The sequence below is a fragment of the Pundamilia nyererei genome, unplaced genomic scaffold (genome assembly GCF_000239375.1).
Source record: "Pundamilia nyererei isolate P.nyererei 1_Seehausen unplaced genomic scaffold, PunNye1.0 scaffold00020, whole genome shotgun sequence".
Classification (NCBI taxonomy): Eukaryota; Metazoa; Chordata; class Actinopteri; order Cichliformes; family Cichlidae; genus Pundamilia; species Pundamilia nyererei.
The window spans coordinates 2,785,464-2,808,370 of NW_005187421.1; the positions used below are offsets into that span (position 1 = coordinate 2,785,464).

A 22,907-nucleotide genomic window follows, 5' to 3' on the forward strand; every position below is an offset into this window, starting at 1 on the left:
TGATTGATAATCTAATAAATATTGATATAGTGATTTATTGTAAACAATATCTAAAATATCAATATCAATATCAATATCTTAAAAAATAATAAACACATAACACATACACATTAAAAAAGTGTGAAAAACAATTACATTTTCTTTGTTCTTAATTATAATGACAAAATATTAATGTATAAATATCAATAGGAACACATAACACATGTAACTGTACCAGTAATTACCAAAAATTATTAACTTAGTGTTTAGTGGTTACTATTAACTGCACAGTTTCTTTACCATGTTTATTACAAAGCACTAGCAGTGGGTCCAAGTTAGATTTTACCCTGGTATGTTTCCAGAATTTGCAATCCATGCGTTCCTAATGACAATGGTCTTCAAGACATACCACAAATGTCAGCCTTCTCTTTGTGAAAGTTGAGGATGAATACATAACTCTGACAGTCCCCAATGTGGCTATGACATTATATGAAAAATCCATCACGTGGTTTCTTCGATGCGCAGGCACATCACCCAGCAATCACTAAAGCTCAATTTAAACATTGTGATGTGGTAACAGCTTTCTCTGCTCATCATCTTTCTGGATGTTTCAGGAAACACTGCTGACCATCAGATACAAATCAGAGAAAACACCTGTGGCTCTCTGACATTCTTTGTATAACCCTCCCACCAAACAGACACACACACATACACACACACTAGAGGAGCTGACATTTAGAATTGCACTACAGGTAGGGAAGATATCAAATAGGGCTTATTTGCATATAGCAGACAATGTTCACACTTCATTCGTTTGAAGAGAGTGATTTCTCCTGAGCCACTGGCAGGCCTGTCTCTTCTGCCCCGAGACTCCGGGGACAGTGAAGCACCCAGCTGTACAACTCGTGCTTCATCTGCTCCTGTCACAGCTAGCTGGCTGACCGCCTACATCTATCTCTCTTTCTCCCCTTTTTGTGTTTCTCACTGTCTCTCAACCATCCTCACTCCACCAGCAACACCTCCCCCTTGTCTTTTCTTTCTCCCGCTTCAGATCTCACAAACCTCACTTCTCCAGACCACCAACTTCCAAATACACTCCATCTGGAAACATATGACAACAAATTGCAACATACCAGTATGACAAGTGACCAGAATACGGTACGCAGTACTATTCCTTATGAGCAAGACTGGTTTATTTGTTTGACCAATAGAGAAGAGTGACAAAACAACAGAGCTGAATCCAATTTTTGCCAGGGCTGATGTAAGGTCATCCAACAACAATGTACACAGGTGAACAAAAATAGACATGTGCATATTCCAGTAGATTATTTTAAATTCCATGAATTGAGAGTCATTCTTTTTCCTTAATATGCTGTAATGTAATGCACAGATCCAGCACCTGTACCTTGCTAGAATTATGCACAGTATCTGTATCTGCAACAGCATGCCCAGACAAATAAATACTTAAATTTCTAACAAATGCTTCACACGGTCAAGAAGTTCAAGAAAACAAATGTGTAATTTAGCCTCTTTGCATCATAACACCGTTGCTGTCTTTTCATGGTTTATCCGTTTATAATTGTCTGTGGGTAGCTGTGTTCAAACTGTTTCTGACAAAGGATGGTGGGGCCAGTAGTTGTATTGCTAAGACTCATCATGTTGACAAGTAACAACTATTAATAAATAAACCAAAAGAACAGGGAAAATAACCATGTAGCAGAAAGACTTTGAAAACCACAGGTCAACACATTGTTATTGTTCTAGTAGACTGGCTCCGTACAGCATCTCTGCCTTTTCGGCCCCTGCGGAGACGATACAAAAGCTGGTTACCTCAGTTTCGGGCTGGCTGCCATTTGAAAGCAGACAGCTCATCAAGATGAGTGACAAGGGTTGGGGCTCAAACTGACCAGCTGAGGAGGAGAGGGAGGAGGAGGAAGACGAAGGGGGAAATAATACTGACAGAAGTCACGTTTAGGCCAAATGTTGCCTGTTGCAGCCTTAACTGATGCTACTGTACAACAAGCTGTTTCTTGTGAATTTTGCTGTTCAATCTTGTTGTTCCTCCCATTCCCCGTCTCTTTATCTCAATCTAATTTGCCCACCACCCCCACTCCCTCTCTCCCTCTCTCTCTCGCTCTGCTTATCCCCTGTTAATCTAGATTTGCCATGTGGCCAAGCCAGTGCCGGATGGATGGGGCTTTGCACACACAGTTGTCCTTGCTTCCATTTTGTTTGTCCTGACATAACAGCTTGATGTCAAAGCGACAAAAACTCACAGAAATTGCTGTAGTCCCTCATGCTGAGCAAGCCTGGCACTTCTACGTGATTTTCACAAATTGCACACTGAGCCCTCCATCATTCTTACAATTAAACTCTTCATGTAAGACCTTGGCTGAAAGATCTCAAAGTATCAGGAGATTAAGAGTAGCAACAACCACCACTTTAAATGGCGTATGCAATAAAACCCATAATAACTACAGGCAGGGATCCGTGTCCTATACCTGACCCCATGTAAAGGATTTCACAGTGAATTTCTGAAACAATGCCATGGGAATTACACATGGGAGTAGAACACGTGACCAGCTGTTTATGACCACGTGGTGACTGAACTCTTTGTGAGGAAAGCTTATAAGGTTGTGTCCGATCACGTTACCCAAGCCAAATGCTGTCCTTCGAAGCACAGGAAAAGACATCGCATTAACCTTCCCAGCTTGAAGCAAAGCACAGTTCGCTATTTTCCATCCCTATATTTCACTGCTAGAGCTTTAGTTTTTTTTAAAAATGAGGCACATTAGAGAATATGAAATTGTTATTTTATCTCATTGACTTTATCATCTACTTTTAAACTGTACTTTTATTTTGAGCCGACTATGTTTTTCAACTTGATATTACTTCTCCACAATAATTCACTTTGAAACAACTGTTAACACAGCTCGCTCAGCTTTATTGACAAGAGCATGACCCGAGTCTCTCTGCAGTCCAGACAAGAGCTGAGAAATTCTCTAAGCAACAAAAAGGCCAATGACATAATTTGAAAAAGGGCTTACTTTTGGCTTTTTTTCCACCAAAGGGCTGTAAATTTCCACAGTCTCATTTGACAGGCAGATAGATGAGTGCAGTTTACCTCTGTCCTCTCGCAAGACGAATTGTAATGGTATGCAGATGCTGTAATGACATTCCTCTGAGATGTAATCACAGCGCCTGGCACATTAATTTCACTGGAGTGGAAAAGCACATATATCATTTTTGTGGCTTCTCGTCAGATTTCCGCTACATGTGGGTATACATTACCTTAATTATTAAAGTCACTGCAGTTCCAAACCACACTAGCGAAAAGAGACAAAGTCTAAACCAGTTAGTTTCAATAAGAGATAATGTACTGCTGAATACAATAAAGAAAAAAGCACCATGCAGCTTCAAAATGTACTGGTGGTTAGATTAAAAGTACTTAAAGAAAATATGTCTGCCTTATTCACATGTATTCACATGGTGCTGCAAAACATTGGAAAGTACACTCTCTTTAGTACAAGAGAGAGTAATGGGAAAGTAGAAATACTGGACTGTGTTGCAGTGGAGAGATTAAAGAGACACTACAAGTGAAAAGGGTCATATTCATTACAACTAGATATCACTGAAACACTTGCATTTTATTACTTACATTAACATTTCTTAATATTTAAAGGAAGTGTTTACCACTGATTTATTATCTGCTTAAGACATGTGTAACTCTTTTTTTTTTTAGCCAAAACTAGGAAAGAAGCAAATTTCCAACAAGGCAAAGAAATTTGTTGTTTGCATATTGTTTTATCAGAATTAATGGAAGTGCTAAGGCAGAGCTAGATCACTATGTACATAGATTAATTCTTACTGCAGTGCTCTGGGTTGCTCTCCACCATGAGCCCTTTGCTGGCATCATTCCTTCTTCCCTTTCCTTCCTGTCTCTCTCCTTTATTATCCAATGTTGTCAAAAAAAAAAACCAGCCCAGTAGCACTGTTGGATTGAACTCCAGCAGATTAAATGCATCTTAACAGAGTGTATTTTTGTTTCCTCCACTCAAACTGAAAAATTATATTTTTAAAATGAAACAGCATCAAGCCATTCCCAAGGTAAGATGAGGTAACTCTGGATTATTCACAGGCCCAGATAGAAGTAAGCTCCACTTTTGGATTTTACATTCGCTGCAAAAAGAGGAATGGATTAGACAATAGTTTTATTTTTTTCATTTTATTCCAAATGTAACTAGTGCATAAAATAAGCATCTTATCAAGCCCTCAAAAGTAAATCTTATAGATTTAGGCGCCTGGAAGCCACTCTGCCTACTTGTTGATATTTTTGTTCTTAACAATGAGTCTGGGAATTCAGTTCAAAAATCACCATCTATCCCTGAAATCCTTCCTTCCCAAGTGTAAATACAAGCTAAAGCAAATGACATTACATCTGCTTTCCTGGAAACTAGTTCTTCTTGCTCTGCCTCATCCTCGGATATGTAGGATATGGAAAGATACAAATCATATAACTCGCTAGAGAGGTACGTTTTTTGGGGGGATTTTTTTTAAAGTTGCCAGGTCGTGTTAGATGGAATCCATCCCTGTCCATGCAGAGGTGGATGATGGATCATTTGCTGCGCCTCCCTTTGGTATAAAGCACTGCAGTCTGGCAGAAGTGCTATCTCTGCAGTTTATTAGCACCATATTACAAGATGTTTGGGTATTGAAGTTTAAATCGCTTCACTTTCTTAAAATACTCAATTTTCAGATTAGATGTTGCTAGAAAGAATCACAAGTCCCAAATAGCTGATATGTGTAGTCTACATGTTTAGAAAGCAACGCTGTGAAAAAATGTTCTTCAAAGGTCAAAGTGATTTTGACCATTGTGTCGATTCAACAGCTTTGCATCGCTTCCAGCTCCCCACTCAACTATGATACAGCGCAATGACGTTCCTACCATCTGTTCACTCTGACTCCCGCTCTTTCTAACTACCTCTCACCCTACCCGCCCTTTAGTACCACTGTCTTTGCCATTCATTCCACACAGACGTGATTGTAACAGACCGACATAAACAAACATGAAATGTAGCCGGGAGACGAGAGATTTTCTTAAAGTAAAACAAAAAAAACCCACAAAGGAAAACAACTTTTTTCTCCTATTGTTGTCACTGCTAATTCTTATCATGGACTGGACTGAAAGAAGTGTTTACTAGCAAACATAATTGCAAAAAGGGGGCTTAGGGGAAATGAGTACTGAAGGACCACAATCTGACTAATGCCTCTTGACAAAACAATTTGTTTTCCTCAACTCTCCATCTGCCAAAACAGTCAATTTCTTTCCTAGTCTGGTTCTAATTGATCCATGCCTGCTGTGCTGGTGTTTTGTAACTGGATCAGACGAGAAAAAATGAGCATGCTACTTATTTTAGAAACTTTTTAAAAAAATATCTTGTTCCTTAAGATGTAGCAAGAAATTAATAAAAGCGGCGGAATTTGCTTTTGGGGCCTGCCCTCTATTACTAAGTCAATAAGCGTCCAATTACATCTTTTACTTAAAACACTCAGCTAAAATGCCACGCCAGCATCTTCTTTCAAAGCTCGTCTTCATCTTTGCTCATCTGTTCCTCACATTAATCTGATGTTGTTTTTGAAATGACAGTCTTCTGGCTCAGAGGGAGGGATAATGATTCATCAAGTGGGCAGAAAAACAACAACCGCAGGAGAGTCATATGATGTAGGAAGACGGTGCCGGTGTAATGAGCTTCATACTTGGCCAAAGCACACAGACCTGTTACGGACAGCATGAAAAAACAGAAAGGCAATCAATACCTTGTGTCGAAATCTCACGACTGGTCGATAGGGCGGTGACCCAAATCCCTCCTTGCTGGGTCTCCCGTTGGTGCCAAGCGCAGCGAGCCCCAACAGCAAAATCGCAGCAGACCACCATCTGGTCGTCTTCATTGGTCTTTTCCTGTCAAAAACCAAACAAGAATGGTGAATGCGTACTCTCCTCCAACACTCTGCAGGTTCAATACTGGTTGGCCAAGACAATACATCAAGCCCACAATAATTAGTGAAGACAATGAGAACCGCAAAACTGTCGCTGATTTAAACTAAAGCTATCAATACGTGGCCCACACTCGGCAGGGAGATTAGATCTCCTTTCAAATCAATTACGGGGAAATAGACGTCATGAGAAAATCAAGATAAAGAAGACAAAGAGCCAATATATTAAGGCAATTAAAGTGAGGGCTTTGGATTAATTAGGCTGAGTGTCTAAGTCAAGCAACTGTGATGAAGTGGAGAGATTACATCTTAAAACAGATTCCTCACAGCTTTGCACAGATGCAGCCTGGAAATTTTATTTTTTTTTAAAGTGAGAATATTCACTTTTCACCTCCAATTCAACTGCATTTTCAATTATTCATTGGACTGTGTAAAAACAAGTTTGACCTTTGCATGACATGAATTAAACAAAATCACACTTGTGGAGGAAAGGAGGGGGGAAAAAGAAAAAACAAGCCCTGTGGAAATGTCTGTGTCAGTGAAACGGATAGGTTCGAGCAAGTAGCAAGGCACAGGACATCCCCAGAGAAGACGATACGTTAACCACTCCTCTTATACCGCCTTACACGCCTTACACGCCTTACACGCTAAACAACTGTTATGTTGAAACATGTGCATTTGTTCCTTCATATTTTTATCCCTCATCCTTATCTGCATTTACACCCTCAGGTTTTTTTATGCACCTCACTGCAAAGATCTCCTCCATCAGAAGCACTTTATAAATAAATCTGACAAGACTTGACTTGTTTTTTTTCCCACAGTCAAACACTGAGCTGCACTTTCTAAGACATCCAAAACCATTCTCCAGTGAAGGGAGATGAGTGACAGCAGGATGGTGACCCCGCTTCCTTGTTCTTTGGAGCTGACACTAAGTCAGACAACGATGGTGCTGCTGTGGCAGCTCTGTGGGTCCACGCGCTTTTCACTGGAGGTCAGCAGGTTGCACCAGCAGAGCAGTGTGTCACTGTGATGTGCCGGACAGAGAGGAGATACTGAAACTTTATTTTTGTGACTTTACATGTCTTCTAGAGCCTTCCTCTGTTGCCTGATGCCTGCAGGATTTCTGCTTTGAAATTACTTCCTTTTATTTCAAACCTACTTTTTTTTTGTCATGTGGAGGAGATATAAAGAACTTAGTCTTTTGGTGGAAAACACATTTAATTAAAAATATTTTCAACAGCTGTGTTGTATACTGTAATTCTCTGGCAGATTTTTCAGACTTTTTGTTTCATTGGCCTTTAGAAGAAAAAAGATCAATGTTCTTTATCGAACTCTGAAACAGCCTTGAATCCTCCTACACAAATTACACCCATCGCCAGCGCCCCTACTAACCAATCCAGTTCTTTTCAAGGTTTGATATACACCTGCCCCCCACCCCACTCCCGCCCCAAACAGAGACTTGTCTAGCTACAAACAAAAAACTTCTAGACAACATATTCATATAATCCTGTATGTTAAAGCCTTGGTCTTTAGTGTGGCTACCTTGTGAACAAAGCTTAAGCCTCTGTAAATGAAATGTCGTGCCAGGTCCTCTACCCCAGTGTGTCAGTGCAGTAGTGAGGGACATTCAAAGTGCCTCGATAATCAAGTAGGAGGTTTTGTTCTGAGTCTAGAAATTCAAAAGATCTATGAACCTGAAAAATAATTGTTAAAATGTTGGTAATGATCAACAGCCTTACTAACCCCCTGCGGACACATTATGTTTCTTTTATGCTATAGGGCATTAATAGTCGCACTCACTTTTTTAATGCGATCATATTCATATTCATTCTCTGTGCGTCGTAACTCTCCAGATCCAGGTAGGAACCCTGCCTGCAGCAGCTGCTGCTCCACTTCTCCGCTAACACAGTCTTTATGCCACACTAGGTGGATTACCATATTTGCTAGCACAATCAATCAACTTCTTTCCGGTATCCCAGTGTTAAATGGGTTATTAATGGACCAGCTTTTGCACAGTGCTGTGTCAGAGACAAAAACATATGCACAGTTTTAAGAAGTTTAACTGCACCATACAGCACAGTTCCTCAGAGACATTAAACTCATTATGATCAGTCACAACTGCGGCATAAGCAAGCACCTTTCCAGTCCTCCTTCTAGTGAATAATCAGTAATCTTTCTTGGAGCTCCAGACAGTTTTAAAACTGTGTTGTCCTATAATTCATTAAAATAACCTGATTTTCTTTTAAAGCCGCTATCACTACAATGAGTGCGTTGATTTGACCATTCACACACAAACAATAACAGCAGCTGAGCTATTAAACAAGTGTCCCCCACTTGTTTAATAGCTCAGCTGCTGTTATTGTTTGTGTCCTTTTTTAAATTAATTTCAAAATAATGCAATTATAAGAACAATATATTCAGCTTCCAGTTCAGTTCAGCCTCCAGTGAGTACCAGACGCATGGGGTACACATCCATGCATTCATCCATCCAACCTGCAGTTGGCAATGTCCTTTTAATCCGTTCAGCTTTGGTGAGCTCGACATAGTGGCACACGAAGTGGTTCTCAACCTGCTGTGGGTTCTGCTTAGATTGGCCCTTCAAACTGCAGAAGCTCTCCAGAACAGAATAAGGACTACCACCATCAGTTCCACTCCAAACAGTAGTTGGAGCTTGCTCAAAGGAGGCATCTGAATAATACTGACCGACCTGGCCAACGAGCCAGGTGGTAAGAAAACCTTGAGCTTGAGGGAAAAGGGGATTGTCCACATACAAATAGATCGCAGACTCTGTAATTCTTTGGGGAAAATGAAAAATAAATTATGCAGCCTTTAATATACCTGGGCTGAGGGGAAAGAGTAACTAAGTATTCAGTATCTTGCCCACGAATGGACAGGAGGACCAGAGAGGAAAATATTATAACTCAAAGACGTTCAGTGTGCTAAAATTAAAAAAGCAGAACTTCCAAAACAGCCATAAGGTTGAAATGAAAAAAGGATATTGAATAATGGTTGCAGAGGGATGACTGGAACCTCAATTTAATAAGCAGAAGATGGATGGATGGATGAAGACAATGCCCTCAATGCAGGAAAATGGCTACTCCCTGCCTATATGCCTATAAGCAACAGTGCTCAACAAATGAGCCTTGAAGAAAGGAAAGTTCAAAGAAATTCTGAAGTATAAATCATTAATATCAGTTTAAAGATAAAATTACTAAAAACCTATTATATTCTTTATAATAAACTGATGAATTTCATTAATTTTCACTGTGTAATTTATATGTGCCTAAATTTTTCAGCTTACTCAACAATACATTAATGTGGGTTGGTCTTGGTTCAAAATGGGCCTCTGGGTGTAACGCTGCACATAAAAATGATTGTCTGGATGTAGCTCGAGGTAAAGCATCTTTATCACCTCACCTCATAGTTTCTGCATTTTCTTCTTAAAAACAAAACAAAAATCTGATTTAAGTTGGAGTAAATTAAATCTAAATTTTTCTAAATGGCAGGCATAAATTTTTTTTTGATGGAGGGCTAAAACATCTTTGGTATGTACCAATATGTTTTATGTGAAAAAAAAAACCCAATTAAGAATAAATTAAGAATTTTAGCTCATTTTCAAAAAAAATAAAAATAAACAAATCTCAAAATATGGCAATGAAAATTTAGCAAAATCCCCCAAATATCCCAGGCACAGCAGGGCTGATCTACAACTGTAAGTCTTAGTATGTGAGGGAAAACATGCAATCTTGAGTAAATGCTGCACGTCTTATTTATTTCTCTTGAAAGCACAAGAGACAAAAACAGTCTCAATTCTTTTTCCCAGGATGCCCGAGAGGCTGCCATCATAACTTCGGCATGTGGTTTTAAATCCCCTAGAGCACACCTAAGCTTTGGCATTGACTTTGAAATGAAGTCTACCTTTCTCCCACTATGTACACAATGAATCATGCCCTGCCAAGCTCACAGACACTTTCCATCTCATTCAGTAGATTTCTGCCATTCATGCACTGGGCAAGTTACCATAAGCGCCCATACAGCTCACCTTACAGATACTTGGCTCTATGTATGCATCACACTGACTGCACCACACTGGGCACTGGCTAGATTTTAATAATGCACATTTTGAAATTTACTGTCAACTGTCATGCATGTGTGGTAACCCATAACTCTGGAAAATAGGAATATATTATTAAAGCGTGCCATACATTTTCCTGACATTATGCATGGTTCCCCCCAAAAGACCTTTACTCAAAAGCTCTCCCCATTATTATGAGTAATCTTGGACCAATTCTGACTTATTGCTGATAAGTCTTCAATTTACAGCTTTCTAATTACTGTCAGCTTGTCTCCAGTATAATTAAAGAAAGCCCTTGAGAAATGCAAAACTCTCAATAAAGCTGAACATCTACTGTTACCATCCCCAACTTTCTTCTCTCACTGTTTTTAGTCAGACAGCGAAATATAAGCTGCAGTATAGCTCGTGTTACAAAACAAACAAAGAACACAAAGAACAACATAATGCAAAAGTTAAGAGTCTTTCAGTCTTTTGCAAAAGGGCACCAAACCCTGTAGCAGATTGTTTAAAATACTTTTGCACCAAAAGTCACAGCCAACGCTTCCTTCTAACATCTGTTTTGCCCTGCTAATTACAATTTCTTTTTCAATGTTTCTCAGAGCTGCTAAGATTTCTCTAAACCCACATAAAATAAGGTCTGGACCAGAATAACAACATAATGAAATACTGTACACTTGGAGACGTTTTAGGCTCAAATCTCTGAACCAACAACCACGGACAATTTCATCTTTCATCCTTCAATGTAGATCTCCACTTTATCTTTTCAAGCTGTTGTAGCATCTCCCTCTGTATGAGCTGGGATTTGCTGAGCTCTTGTACTGATATATCAGCGAAATGGCTATAAAGATTGACCCGATATGTCTTTAACCCCATGTGCCTGGTTACAAAATTCAAGAGGTGGATGACAAGTTGAAACTACACCGAAGTGTGGTGCGTGCCAGTTCTGAAGTCACTTTTGGTTCACACAACTGTTCACTAGGGCAACAACAGAGAGAATAGCCAAGGCTTTAACCAGCCTTTACTTTAAAGACATTTTCCAGTCCTATTCTCCTCAAGGCCAAAGTCCTGATTTTATAAAAAATAACTCCCGTTCACTCTGCTTAAAGTCTTGGCTGTTCTATGACGTTACCTTTATTCACATGTAAAAAGACCACTCAGAAAGAAAGTTGCAAATAACATCAGACTAAAGCTCCTTGTTAGCAGACATACTGATGGTAACTTTAACTTTGTATTCAAACTGCCAACTTTCTAGGCAGAGGAGACAGAAGTTAAAACAGACTGTTGCACACAGAGAAAGAAAGGATATCATGTAGAGATACACATTTAAAAAATGCTTGTTTTTATCATTAAAGCACACAAGCGTTTTCTGTTAACGCCCACAAATAAAGTCAATGCAAAGGGCCACTTCACCAGATGCTAGAAAGCCCTCCATGTTCAGAAAACAAACTGAACTTGGTTGATAAGGAGGACTCACCAATTTTAATTTTTAAATACTATTGTACAGCTGTTTATTATTCCCCCATAACTTCTGTTTACTACCGACAATAATTCTTTTTTTTTTTTTTGGTTAATGCTTTGTTTAGGGGTGGGTGTGACAAGGTAATAGCATCATAAACATTAGTTTAAGTGAAATCGCGGGGTGTGGGTTGCATTTTATTTGAATAATAGTCACAGATGCAATTCAAAGTAATAAGCAATAAAGCAACAAAAAAACAAAGATTACATAAATGTCGGTAATAAATACACATTTGTTTTGATGAAAAATCCTATTCTGCTCTCTTCTCCTCCGGCTTAGTTTCCAAGCCTTCAGATTTATCTGTTCGCTCCTTGTTGGAAACCTGACATTCACGGAGGGAACCACAGTCTTAAAGCAGCAGCTGGATTCAGTGAATAGCACACAAACCTGAACTCCAGGATGTTTAATAACTTTTGGTTTCTGTTAAGAATGTGCACATGCTGTGAGCATTTTTGACATGACATGCTTTAAGGCTGTGGATTTTCAATTCATTGGTTTTCCTTTGCCATTTGAAACTTACAGCATGCAAGGTTCTGAACCTTTCAACTCCCCTCAGTTACCCGTGAGCTCTCCAAGTGGGAAACCGTAACCCCCTGTTGCACTGCACAGCTCCCAATTGTGAGTGGAGCAAACATCTATGAATAAGGAACAGGGCGATGCTGAAAGAAACATGCATGCTAAGTCAATGGACCGTGGCCAAACAACCACTGAAACACTCCATGAGACTGCTTCAAGGTCAATGTGATGGCTGCTTTTCTCACATTGCATATAAAGACAGGGGGGCAACTCTTCCTGACGTTTCAACACTAAATATAAAGATATTTTTAACAGAAGGAGACTTGATAATTCAACATTTTTTCATGGGCGCTAATCAATCAGGAAGACGTTAAAGAAAGAAAATGTTTAAGAAGTTGTTAAGCTTCATGCAACATCTTTGAAGTGCTAGATATCCAATTTACAAAATACAGCTTAAATCGCACTCTTGGTTTATTTTTACCATTTTGCTGCCACAGAACAAAATGATGACAGACACAAGTGGAAGAAACAACAGAAAAGGGTGTGAGCATGCCTGGCAGATAATAAAAAAAATCTAAATCTGTTGCTGTTATATCAATATTTAAATGCCATTTTTTGCAAAACGTGTTTGAAACCTGCCAAGTTTTAAAATGATGATTGAAGTTTTTCATCTTTCTTTCTGCGGCAGATACATTTTGACAGCTATGTCTTTTCTTCTATCCAAGAAGGAAAAAAAAACACTTTTTTGGACTCTTATTTTTCTACTTCGCTGGGCATGCGTGGGGTTTTTTTTTTTTTTTTTTTTGCTTTATATCAAAGTCATTAACTCGTGAAAATTTTAACCACAGGATTCAATAAAATCCTAGCTAAAGCTCAAATGCTTAAAAAAGTCAAAAGTGCTTTTGAATTTTCATGATCACATTTTGATTTATTTAAATGACTTGAATGCAACGTGTCACATCCACTGAAAACAGGAAAAAACACTCCACCACAAAATCCACACTAATATGTTAAAACACAGACTACGAGTGTGCCAGCAGACAGAAAGACACTAATGGGCCACATCATAAAATCAATCTAATCTGAAACAGTTGCCACCTGAATCAACTCAGAATCAACTTTTTGTTTTTGTATAGTAATGAGTATATTTGATGTAGCCATGCAACATTTCTTTAATACTATGGATATTTACCATGCCTTTGAAGTACAAAGCATTGAGTTGATATGTGCCAGTTTTTAATTCAGGTAATTTTGAGGCCTTGTAACTTCAAGTAAACAGGGATAGTTACATGAAAACCACATCAGTTAAAAACTGCAACCAAATGAATTTTATACTCCAAGTGTCATAATTTCAAGCCGAAACAACATTTTTGTTCAGCATAACTTTTTACTGTAACTGCCTTCAACATTAATGCCATAGGAGAGAAAAAACATCGGTACCCTGGATGTTTTATCTCTTTTCTCATCATTCACTTGAGAACATTTCAGAAAGTGAATTTTGGGTGAACTATTCGAGGTTCATATCAATTTATTTTTCAACTCTGAAAATTCCAGCTATCGCCTGTACTGAATATCTAAAGGCTCAAAGATGCTAGAAAAAGAAAGCACCTGCTCCACATGTATCCAATAGCAAGCAGAAGTCTTGAGCCACCCCTCATTTCTTTATAATTTGCTAGGAAAATGGAAAACAGGTGTAGCAATTTATTGAAACATGTGCAAACAGTCAGGCAAATAGAGTATAAAGCAAAAAACATGGTTTCTTGTAACTAACTGGAAAGCCAATATTTGGTATGACTACCTTTATTCTCCAACGCAGCCTGAACTTTCTTAGGCAAACTTGACTGACAGTGTTCCCCTGTGAGTTTTTCTATCCATACGCTTTTGCTGTATGGCAGTGTGTTTAGTAACATTGTCTTGCTGAAAAATTAAAATCCTGCCAATCAGATGCTTTCCAGAACGTACTGGATAGTGGGTCATTGAGGCCATTTCTGATGAGGCTTTGGTGAACAGTAAATTGATCAACTTAAGTGCCAGACACATCTCTCAGCTCCTGTTTCAGGTCTTTGATGTTTTCCTATTTCTTAAGGACATGAAGTTCAGATACTGTTCATCTGCTGTACAAAGAACGACTGGAAAGCCTAAAATAACTTTCATCCTCCAGTTATTCCAAATTTTCTAAGCACAGACTCCACATCATGCAAAGATATGCCTGTTTTTTGGCTACCGGTAATGTCTCTGAAATTACAAGAAAGGCACGCTCCTTGGAAGTAAAATATGCGAAATTGAGGTGTGGTTCAAAAATCAAGACTGTACTATATGCTCGCACAGAACTATCTTAAACATTAAGTAATTATTTATTTTTTTCGTTAAATTACAATCAACAGTAACATCTTTTAAGAAACACCAAATGCATTTAAGTTTAATACGTTTGAGTTGGTTACGTGTTAAGGCATTGCACAATTTCCACATATGTGGACCTCTACAGGCAGACCACAAGCTGTGTTTGCTGCACCGCTCTCACCATTAAGCATTTCAATAGAGGCAAGCTCGCCAAATCTACAAACACCTTGTACATGGGAAATGTAATGTTAAAGTTAATGCTTTGCCAAGTAATGCGAAGTATATAAGCTCAGTTCAACTTAAGTGTCCTCGGGCTGTTTTTATCAATGATAAGAACTCTGAGAGCATTAGTCTTGCACTCACAGACAGTAAGGACAAGTAGGTGAACTTCTGGGGACATGTGAAGACAGTTCACCGTCACGTTGACGCTTGCTAACAACCGCAGCGCAGTTACACCAATGTGGTTTTAATGTTATTGTGCTGTCACAGCTCAATGCTGCCTCTGCTGGTGGGAAGCAGATTAACAGCGGGCGTGGTGGGCATCGCTTCTTCTCAGAGCCCCATACTGACTGAGCCGAAGGGGCAAACATTCCACATTTATATTCAAATATGACACACATAGAGCTGAATTAATTTAAACTGTTTTAATTAGAAATGACAAGGCAGGTACTGTATGTGGCCCCATATATATGTAGACTATACTACTAGAATATGCCTGAAGAAAAATTAGGGAAATATAAATATTCACAGACACCAATTACAAATAAATGTATGGTCTTATTCATGAATATGGATTAACTCTAATTATTTTTTGTTCTATTTTTACCTGTGTAGTTATCTGAAATTTTATTACCACTGCAGTACAGACCTGCATTACTGAATTAAGACTGAGTAAGAGACGGATTAGGATTAAAAAAATATTTAGTATTTGTAAATAAGTTGTAAAAACCATCATTATACATGACTACTGAGACGGTCACCTCTCTGCATGATTTCAGTCATCTGATGTTAAAATATTCAGAACAAAGGACAGATGTTTAGCCATCAGCCAAATGCTGTAACATGCTGTAGTTAATAATGAAACAAGTTTTTTTTTTCCCATATTTAAGCAGATCTCAAACATTTGCCTTAAAGATTTCCTGAAATAATGTTTCCCTTTCATTGATTTCAATGAGGTGGTTTTCCTTTTGGAATATCAGGGGTCACACCAAACACTTTTAGAGTTTATAATGTGTCCACAGGTTTATAGTTTATGTTATGCTAATTTATTTTGTCTTTTTTTGTTTTGTTTTGAGGCTGTTTTCAATTGTACAGAATTCAAATGTGCTGTACTGGCTAGAAAAGAAGAGATTGATGAGAAATGCTTCCTTCCTTGTTAAGTACTGCTACAGTATGTACTGAAACGTGAAATATGGATGACTGAAATTCACAGCACTCGATTCTTTTCTTGTTATATGTGAAGGCTGCATTGGCTGGCGGGCCACACTTTCAGAGGACTGGCTCTAAGTGAACAAGCTGACCAAATGGCAGCAAAATGCCCCCCACAGCAAAGCACAGTTACCGGATCCCCTTTCTATAGACTTCTAAAACTCTGTTATTTTAAATTGACAGGATAGCCCAAAGTTATATCCCAAGGTCAACAAACATCTTTTTAACTGGGGCAGCATATTGAGTGGAAAACTGGACATTTCTCAACCCCCATTCTTTTTTTTATAGTTAATTTGTAGCGTCTCCTTTCTTCTCCACACAGATAACATGTTATATAACAAGAATAATTCACAGTAAAAACACCTCAAGAGGAGAAGTTTGGCTTATTTAGTAATTTCAGGTCAAATTAAGGTCTCATGTCATTGAGTTTCATTACAAACTGTACATTTTATTCAATATCTTTAACTTTTCTCTGTGTAAAAATGCAAAGCAGATCTTTTTTTAAAAATTTTATGTGTGTATTGTCTGCAGGGTCCTGCTCATATATTACACTCCCTAAATGATCCTGTAAATGTTGTGAAAAACAAATGCAAACAAATGTTCTCAAAATGCTTGCATTGGAATAAGCACATACATCACCACTGCTTATATTGGCTTATTTTAATTTGGCTAAGAATTATTGTTGATGTAATAGAATTTTCTCATTGGGGTTTCATATTTTGGCTTTCAGGATATAAAATGCTGCATATTATAGACAAAAACACCAAAAAACGTTTTAGACTAGATGAGTAGACTTGCCAAAACATATTGATATTTTAAGCTCCTGGGGTGCATGTTCACAGGAAAATCATTATCTTCAGCAGGGCAATTTCTAGTCAAAATAAAACCCACCTATACAGAGGAGAAATTGGATGGCAGCAGAGGTACTTGCGCCTGATTCAGCTTGCAGCTGATTGCATACTGTATACTGGGACTTGGATGCTCCCAGTTTGCTTGGCAAACCAATGATTTCCTCCAGAGACTTGTTTGAAATTATTCAGATTGTCAGTGAGGTCACTGGAGTGTAACTTTAGTCAGCAGATAAACGGATTTTCTATCCCCCACACTACTAGACCACCAGCTCCCCTCTTCCACCATATGCTTCAGCTGACACATCCTTGACCCCTGTGAGCAGATCTCTTTAAGCACGCTCAGCAGTATTGCTATGTACAGTTCAGTTTAAGTGGAGCACTACAGTTTGTCTCTGAGATATCTGGAGAACGCTGGAGCATCTGTTGTGTGTTTGCTGCCCAAGCACATTGCCGAAGCATGTCTTATGTGGCAGAATTATCGTGCCACTTCTCATATACTCTATGCTCATACTCATACATTCCCAACACCACTGTCTACTGATAAAGGACTCCTTCAAGTTCAAAGCACGTCCAAAACCACAGGCAACACTCTTTGCCCAAGGGTAGTGCGTCTGTTTATTCCTTGTTCTTCCCTTACAAATACTGAAAATGCTCTGCCAATCTCTCAGATAGAGCACTTCCTACAACAAAGGAACAGAGGACTCATTCTGAATGTCATACATGCCTAAATGGGTATCTCATATGGTATTCATGCTATGCCCCTGCATGGTGTCTGTATGAATCTTTTTTTTTAAAATTCCTAAAACCTTTGACTGCTTTGTTATTGTTTTGGTGCATCAAGAAAATGTTAGCCGCCTCTGTAGTCCATGCATTTATCATGTGCATGAAAATGAAACAGTTGGGGTTTGAAAGGGACATGCTGAAAATGTTTTGCATAGGGCAAAAACAAGCTTTTCACTTAGGTTTTCTAATGGTTATACGGGGGTACGAATTCTAACAACTCAAACAGACTATATTTCCTTCTGCAGGACTTGCAGTCAGTGAGTCAGTTAATAAATGGCAAAGTGGGTTCATAAAAAGGGGCAGCACTTGCCTAGAGGTTAGAGGAGCTGGCTGGTGACTATAAGTTTATATCCTGAGACGAACTTAAAGAAATGGGATTTTGAAGAAACAGGACAAAAATCTCCCCTCCAGAAAATATTGTTGAGATCTACCCCGGGCAATGTACTCAGTCCCAGCCAAGTATCTACTGTGAAACTACAAACTGGTCAGCAGAATCAACAAGAGAGTAATTTCCCTCTGTAAAAAGATGAAAATATTACATTTGACCTTTATTTTATTGGGAAAGGTTGAGATTTGTGCCTTCATATTAAGGTTTTTATTTCACAAGTCTCATATTTCCCAGCATAGGCTTGCATGCTATAACCTGAGCATGTATAGTATACTGGCTCCAAATCATAAATTAAAACTAAGATATGTGTCAATGGCAAAGCGTCGGGATTTGATTTTATATGAATCTTTCAAAAATGATAACATTGCCGAAAGCTTTAAACAATCCTCAGGTCACTTCCAGCAGTGATCCCAGGACTCTGTTCACTTCCAGCCAGTGCAAATCAAAGCCTTTAATTACCACACTGATAAGAGGCTTGCGCTGGAGTTTCATTTATGGAGCGGATAAATGTGGGATTGTTTATAATTAATTTCCAGAACAGTTGCCAACCTTTTCAGTGTATTTCCTGAAATTTCCACCGAGTCCACACTAGACAAATTTCCACTTTCTTTGCAAAACATAAGTGTTATCAGCCCCCTATGAATTAGAAGTCCACAGTCATGCGCTAACTTCTATTTATTATCATTTCATGCACAGGATTCAGTCTTCAAGGGTGCTTTCATTATGCATACCAAGACAGTAAGACAGTGCCTAGTGTTTGTTTGTTTTGTTCATTTGTTGTCAAATATTGCTAATTAAACGTTGACAGAATAAAGCCAATTCATGCATGGTCATCACCGTGAACATCACCATGCACATCGAGTTTGATTCATTTTCACTCAATTTTGACATCAACAGATGTTAAGATTTCCTCAACGCTAGTTTTAGGATTTTGATTTAGAAGCAGAGCTTCTTTTATTATTATTTTATTTTCATTATTATCATTAATATTTACTATTCGTTTTTAGAAAAGTGCTATGGAAAACTAAAGAAGGCAACGGAGCCTACAGGTGTAGATTTCATTGGGTACACAGGGGGAATATCTTCCTCAATGGCTACAGCACATATAACAAAAATATGGCAAAAGCAGCAACATTAGGAAATAAAAAACATAATGACATTTATCAGTGAGGCAAAAGTTAAAGGAGGAAGCTGAGAGCGCTGTGTGAGTTTGTAGTGTAGTTTGCCAAAATTGCTTGTTCTTGTTGTTGCAAATCAGCCTTAATAACATAGCTGACATGTACGTGATTCCTCAATAATCATCCCAAAACACAGACATGTGTGACATAATTGGAGTTTCGAACATCAGTGTAAATGTTGCTGGACTACAGGTGGCACATGCACATTAAAGCAAGTAGAAGCCTGATATCAAACAGAACACTCTGATGTTTGAAATCAGACAAACACAAAGGAGGACAGAAGAACAAATTATGTCTGTACGTGTGTTGACATAGAGAGGATAATAATATCAGAAAAAACAAGCATAATTGAGCATAATTGTTTGAGAGCAATACAGAATGCCAGAGAACCTTATTGTAACGTATTCTGGTATATTTTGAATTGTTAGTAAGCTTTTCATTGTTTTTTCCTTTGAAGACATTTTCACTACTAACTAAGGTTGAAAGGGTAGAAAAAATCCGCTAGTGTGGGAAATTATGTGTCTGAAGGTCAAAATGTCCTTGGGGAGGACCCCCCCCCCAGAACACAGCATAATGCAGCATGAAAACCCATGCTCTTTATTGGATCTATATTAAGCTGGAATCGTTTTTCCAAACTACTTTTTCCAGCATTAAAGACCTAAAATTCCACTTTTTTCGGTTATTTTACATCTTTAGTCCTTGTAGTTGCTCACAGTCTTTTATCGCTGTGCAGTTAAACATAACTGCAGTGCTGATCTGCTTGCACAGTCTTTTGGCAGGAACCTGGAGAGCTACATAATCACAGTTGTAGAAATTTGGCACTGCAATGCCGGAGATCACTTGTCTTTTAAAATTTCTGGCCCATGCTGTTGCCTTTTTTTTTATCTTTGACTTTCTCTTGATGAAGTTTTAGTTTTTGTACTTTTGTGCTCTTTTATCTATAAAGTCATGGTGAGATTTGCTGTTCATGATAACTGCTCTGCTTCTCTTTTTACTGCAAGCTGTTATAGCACCTGGAAACATAAAGCATACGTCCTGTGAGCATTTTTTATACTTGAAGAAAAGTACTAAAACAAACAGATGTTTATAAAATCAAATATGAATATGAATGGAATATCTTTTCGAATCAGCCTTCTGTGATATTAATAAGCAGCACTGTGTTAAGGAGGATCCTGTCCAAGAGTAAGGAAAGTTTCTTGCAGTTGGTCCTTCCTGCAGAAATGTTGATGCCTCTAAGGTAATACTTAGAAGGTAGAACTGGCCACATGCAAGTCCAAGCTGTGTATCATACTCAGTGCTCAAAAACCACTGAGCACAGGTGAGGCAAATTATTATTCCATTGTGCTGTCTCATGCTCTAAGGGGACTATTTACAAGTGTGTATATATATATATAAAAAAATAATATAAAATATCTGAATAATAATATCTGGAAAAGATTCCTTAAATATATATATTATTGATTTGACAACCCATCCATGCTGTCTTGTCTCAGAAGGATGTGGCAACAAGAACCCTCTTGTCATTTATCCAGAATTAGGTGGTTAGATGCCACCTCCTGACAAAACCATCATTGTGTAATCACTGGCCATTCATCTCAAATGACATGGTGACAGATGTGTTGGTGAGAGGATATGCAGCGTCTTTTTGCTATGAGAGCACTTCCTCTGCAGATTCCCAGCTGTGCTGGCAGCTGTATCTGCTGACAGCTAACATGGATTCTGGTTTGTGTGCGGCCTCTAATTTCCCTGTGATCTCCATATTTGGAAGATAATTTTGTATTCAATATATTTAGCTCATGTTTCTACACAGAGCCGGTCATGCGTGACCTTTCGTTATGCTGATGTCACTAACACTTTTTTGACTGACTGAGACTTAAAGAGTGAAAAATATGTGTCGGTGGCACCTGAGGAGTTGTAATAAGGTCCTCTGGACTTTCTTTGTGTTTAAATTCAGGAAGAAAGAGCATTTTATGACAGATTAACTAACCCAAGCTCACCTTTAAGCCACCTCTTTGACAGCAGCCTACTGTTTAAACGGGTAAAATGCCATTGGACTTCATTAACTGTATGGTGGTTTTTGCTATTCACAGCATGATAATGAGAAGAAATACTAGCCACAATGTGAGAAAATAGTTGAAAAGGGCTCTTTTTAAAAAAAAGAAAAGAAAAAAAAGAAAAGAAAAGCATGCCTCTGCTTTATTTCTTTCATTTTATCTAAGCTTAAATTGAGTCCTACTAGTTGAGCCAAATCTAAAAAAGGCTGAGGCCCAAACCTGGCACAGCCTTAATAATCATCCCTCAGATATTCTGGATCACGTCCAAATAGGAGGCAATTTAGCTGCCGTAATCACCATGATATATTAAATATGACCAGTTATGCTAATGGACTAATTCATTAAGCTAATTAATGCACTAATTTGTGTACATTTCATGTTAGTGTTATTGTCATTTTATAATTTGTAGGTGTTAATATCAGCTCTGTAGGCAGTGAAGAATTGAACAAATTTGACAAAAATGCAGTTTTCTATATTAATATGCAAATGTATGCAGTTATGCACTCAAAAATGTATCACATCACTCACTGATCTGCAGTTTGAATATAAGGTATGACAAACAGAAACCATGTGCATGATTACGCACCATGTGTTGGCAGGAGGTCAAAATACCCTGACAGTGAAGAAGTGCAGGATGGAGTAGAGGAATTCCTTGAAGTGAGATGGGTCAGCTTACTCAACAATTAATTAACATCACCTAGAGGATCTTTACAAAAAGCTTTCATCTTCACACATTTGGCTCGGTTGTGTGCATCAGCCTGTTATAGCCTTTTTTTGCAAGAAAGGAAAATCTTTTATAAAAGGACATCCAAGCTCATTTCAAACAACTGTAACTGTTGTGATATTTTGATATCATGGTAGCATTTACAGGATATTGTTTTATAGTGATATTATACAGGAAAACTGTCACTCAATAAGGCCCATTTACTAGTTGTTTTTCTCTTTCTCTCTGACCCAAGAATTGATGTGTAAGACTCACAGGCTGGTACCCCAAGGTCGAAAATACCACAGAGACGACACTACTTCCTTACTCCCATCCTCCCTTCTTTATCTCTTAGAAAAGGGCTCGTTAAAGGCCAGGTGGTTTGTTTCAGAATTCACTAATGAAAGAACTCTGTATTCTATGTCTAGGAGTGTATTTTGCTGGGATGATCACAAATTGTAGCTGAAGAGATAAACTACACAAAGGATACTTCTCTGCTCACAAGGCAGGAAGATGTTTCCTTATTTGGTCTGTACCGGTTTGAACTGAGAATCTGCTGACACACAAACCTTTTTCCTCTATATAAGCTGTTGTATACTTAATAAACCTTTGAGTTGGTTTGGGATGACAACCTAGAACAGTCTCCGTGTCTTCTTGTTCTTCCAAACTACTCCCGGTACTCCGGCCGGTACCGTGATTGCCCGTTGATCATGCATGAGAATATATTAATTTTGTTATATGTTAAAGGATGAACTCTGCTTATTGGTGCCCATGCCTTAGGAGGAAAAGCTCTATCTACAGACAGAGATTTCCTTCAGTAACATTTAAATATGAAGCAGAAGACAGATATTTATTTGTTAAATCTCCATATACAATATACTGTACGCTACAAATCTTTTTCTTGATTTTGGAGTTAAGTGTCATGGATAGAATATTATTAGCACAGCCTTCTCTCTTGATTTGCAAAACACTCAGTTCTTACCCACAACTAAAGTAAAAGAAGTCTTCCATTTTGACTGTCCATGCTTAAGACATCCAGTGGCCTCTACTACATTGTTACGCAGCCTCCCACCTGGAAGTGGTCTAATACGACCGCTACCAA

General features: G+C 38.4%; 1 protein-coding gene across 3 annotated transcripts in view; it reads right to left on the reverse strand.

The window, feature by feature from the left end:
* fstl5 (follistatin-like 5) overlaps window positions 1–22,907 on the reverse strand; it is a 190,816-nt gene that overhangs the window by 152,176 nt on the left and 15,733 nt on the right. For all 3 annotated transcript variants that reach the window (XM_005726504.1, XM_005726503.1, XM_013909182.1), the window contains exon 2: window positions 5,797–5,938. In XM_005726504.1, the coding sequence (XP_005726561.1) occupies window positions 5,797–5,938 (142 nt within the window). The remainder of the gene's footprint in view (window positions 1–5,796; window positions 5,939–22,907) is intronic.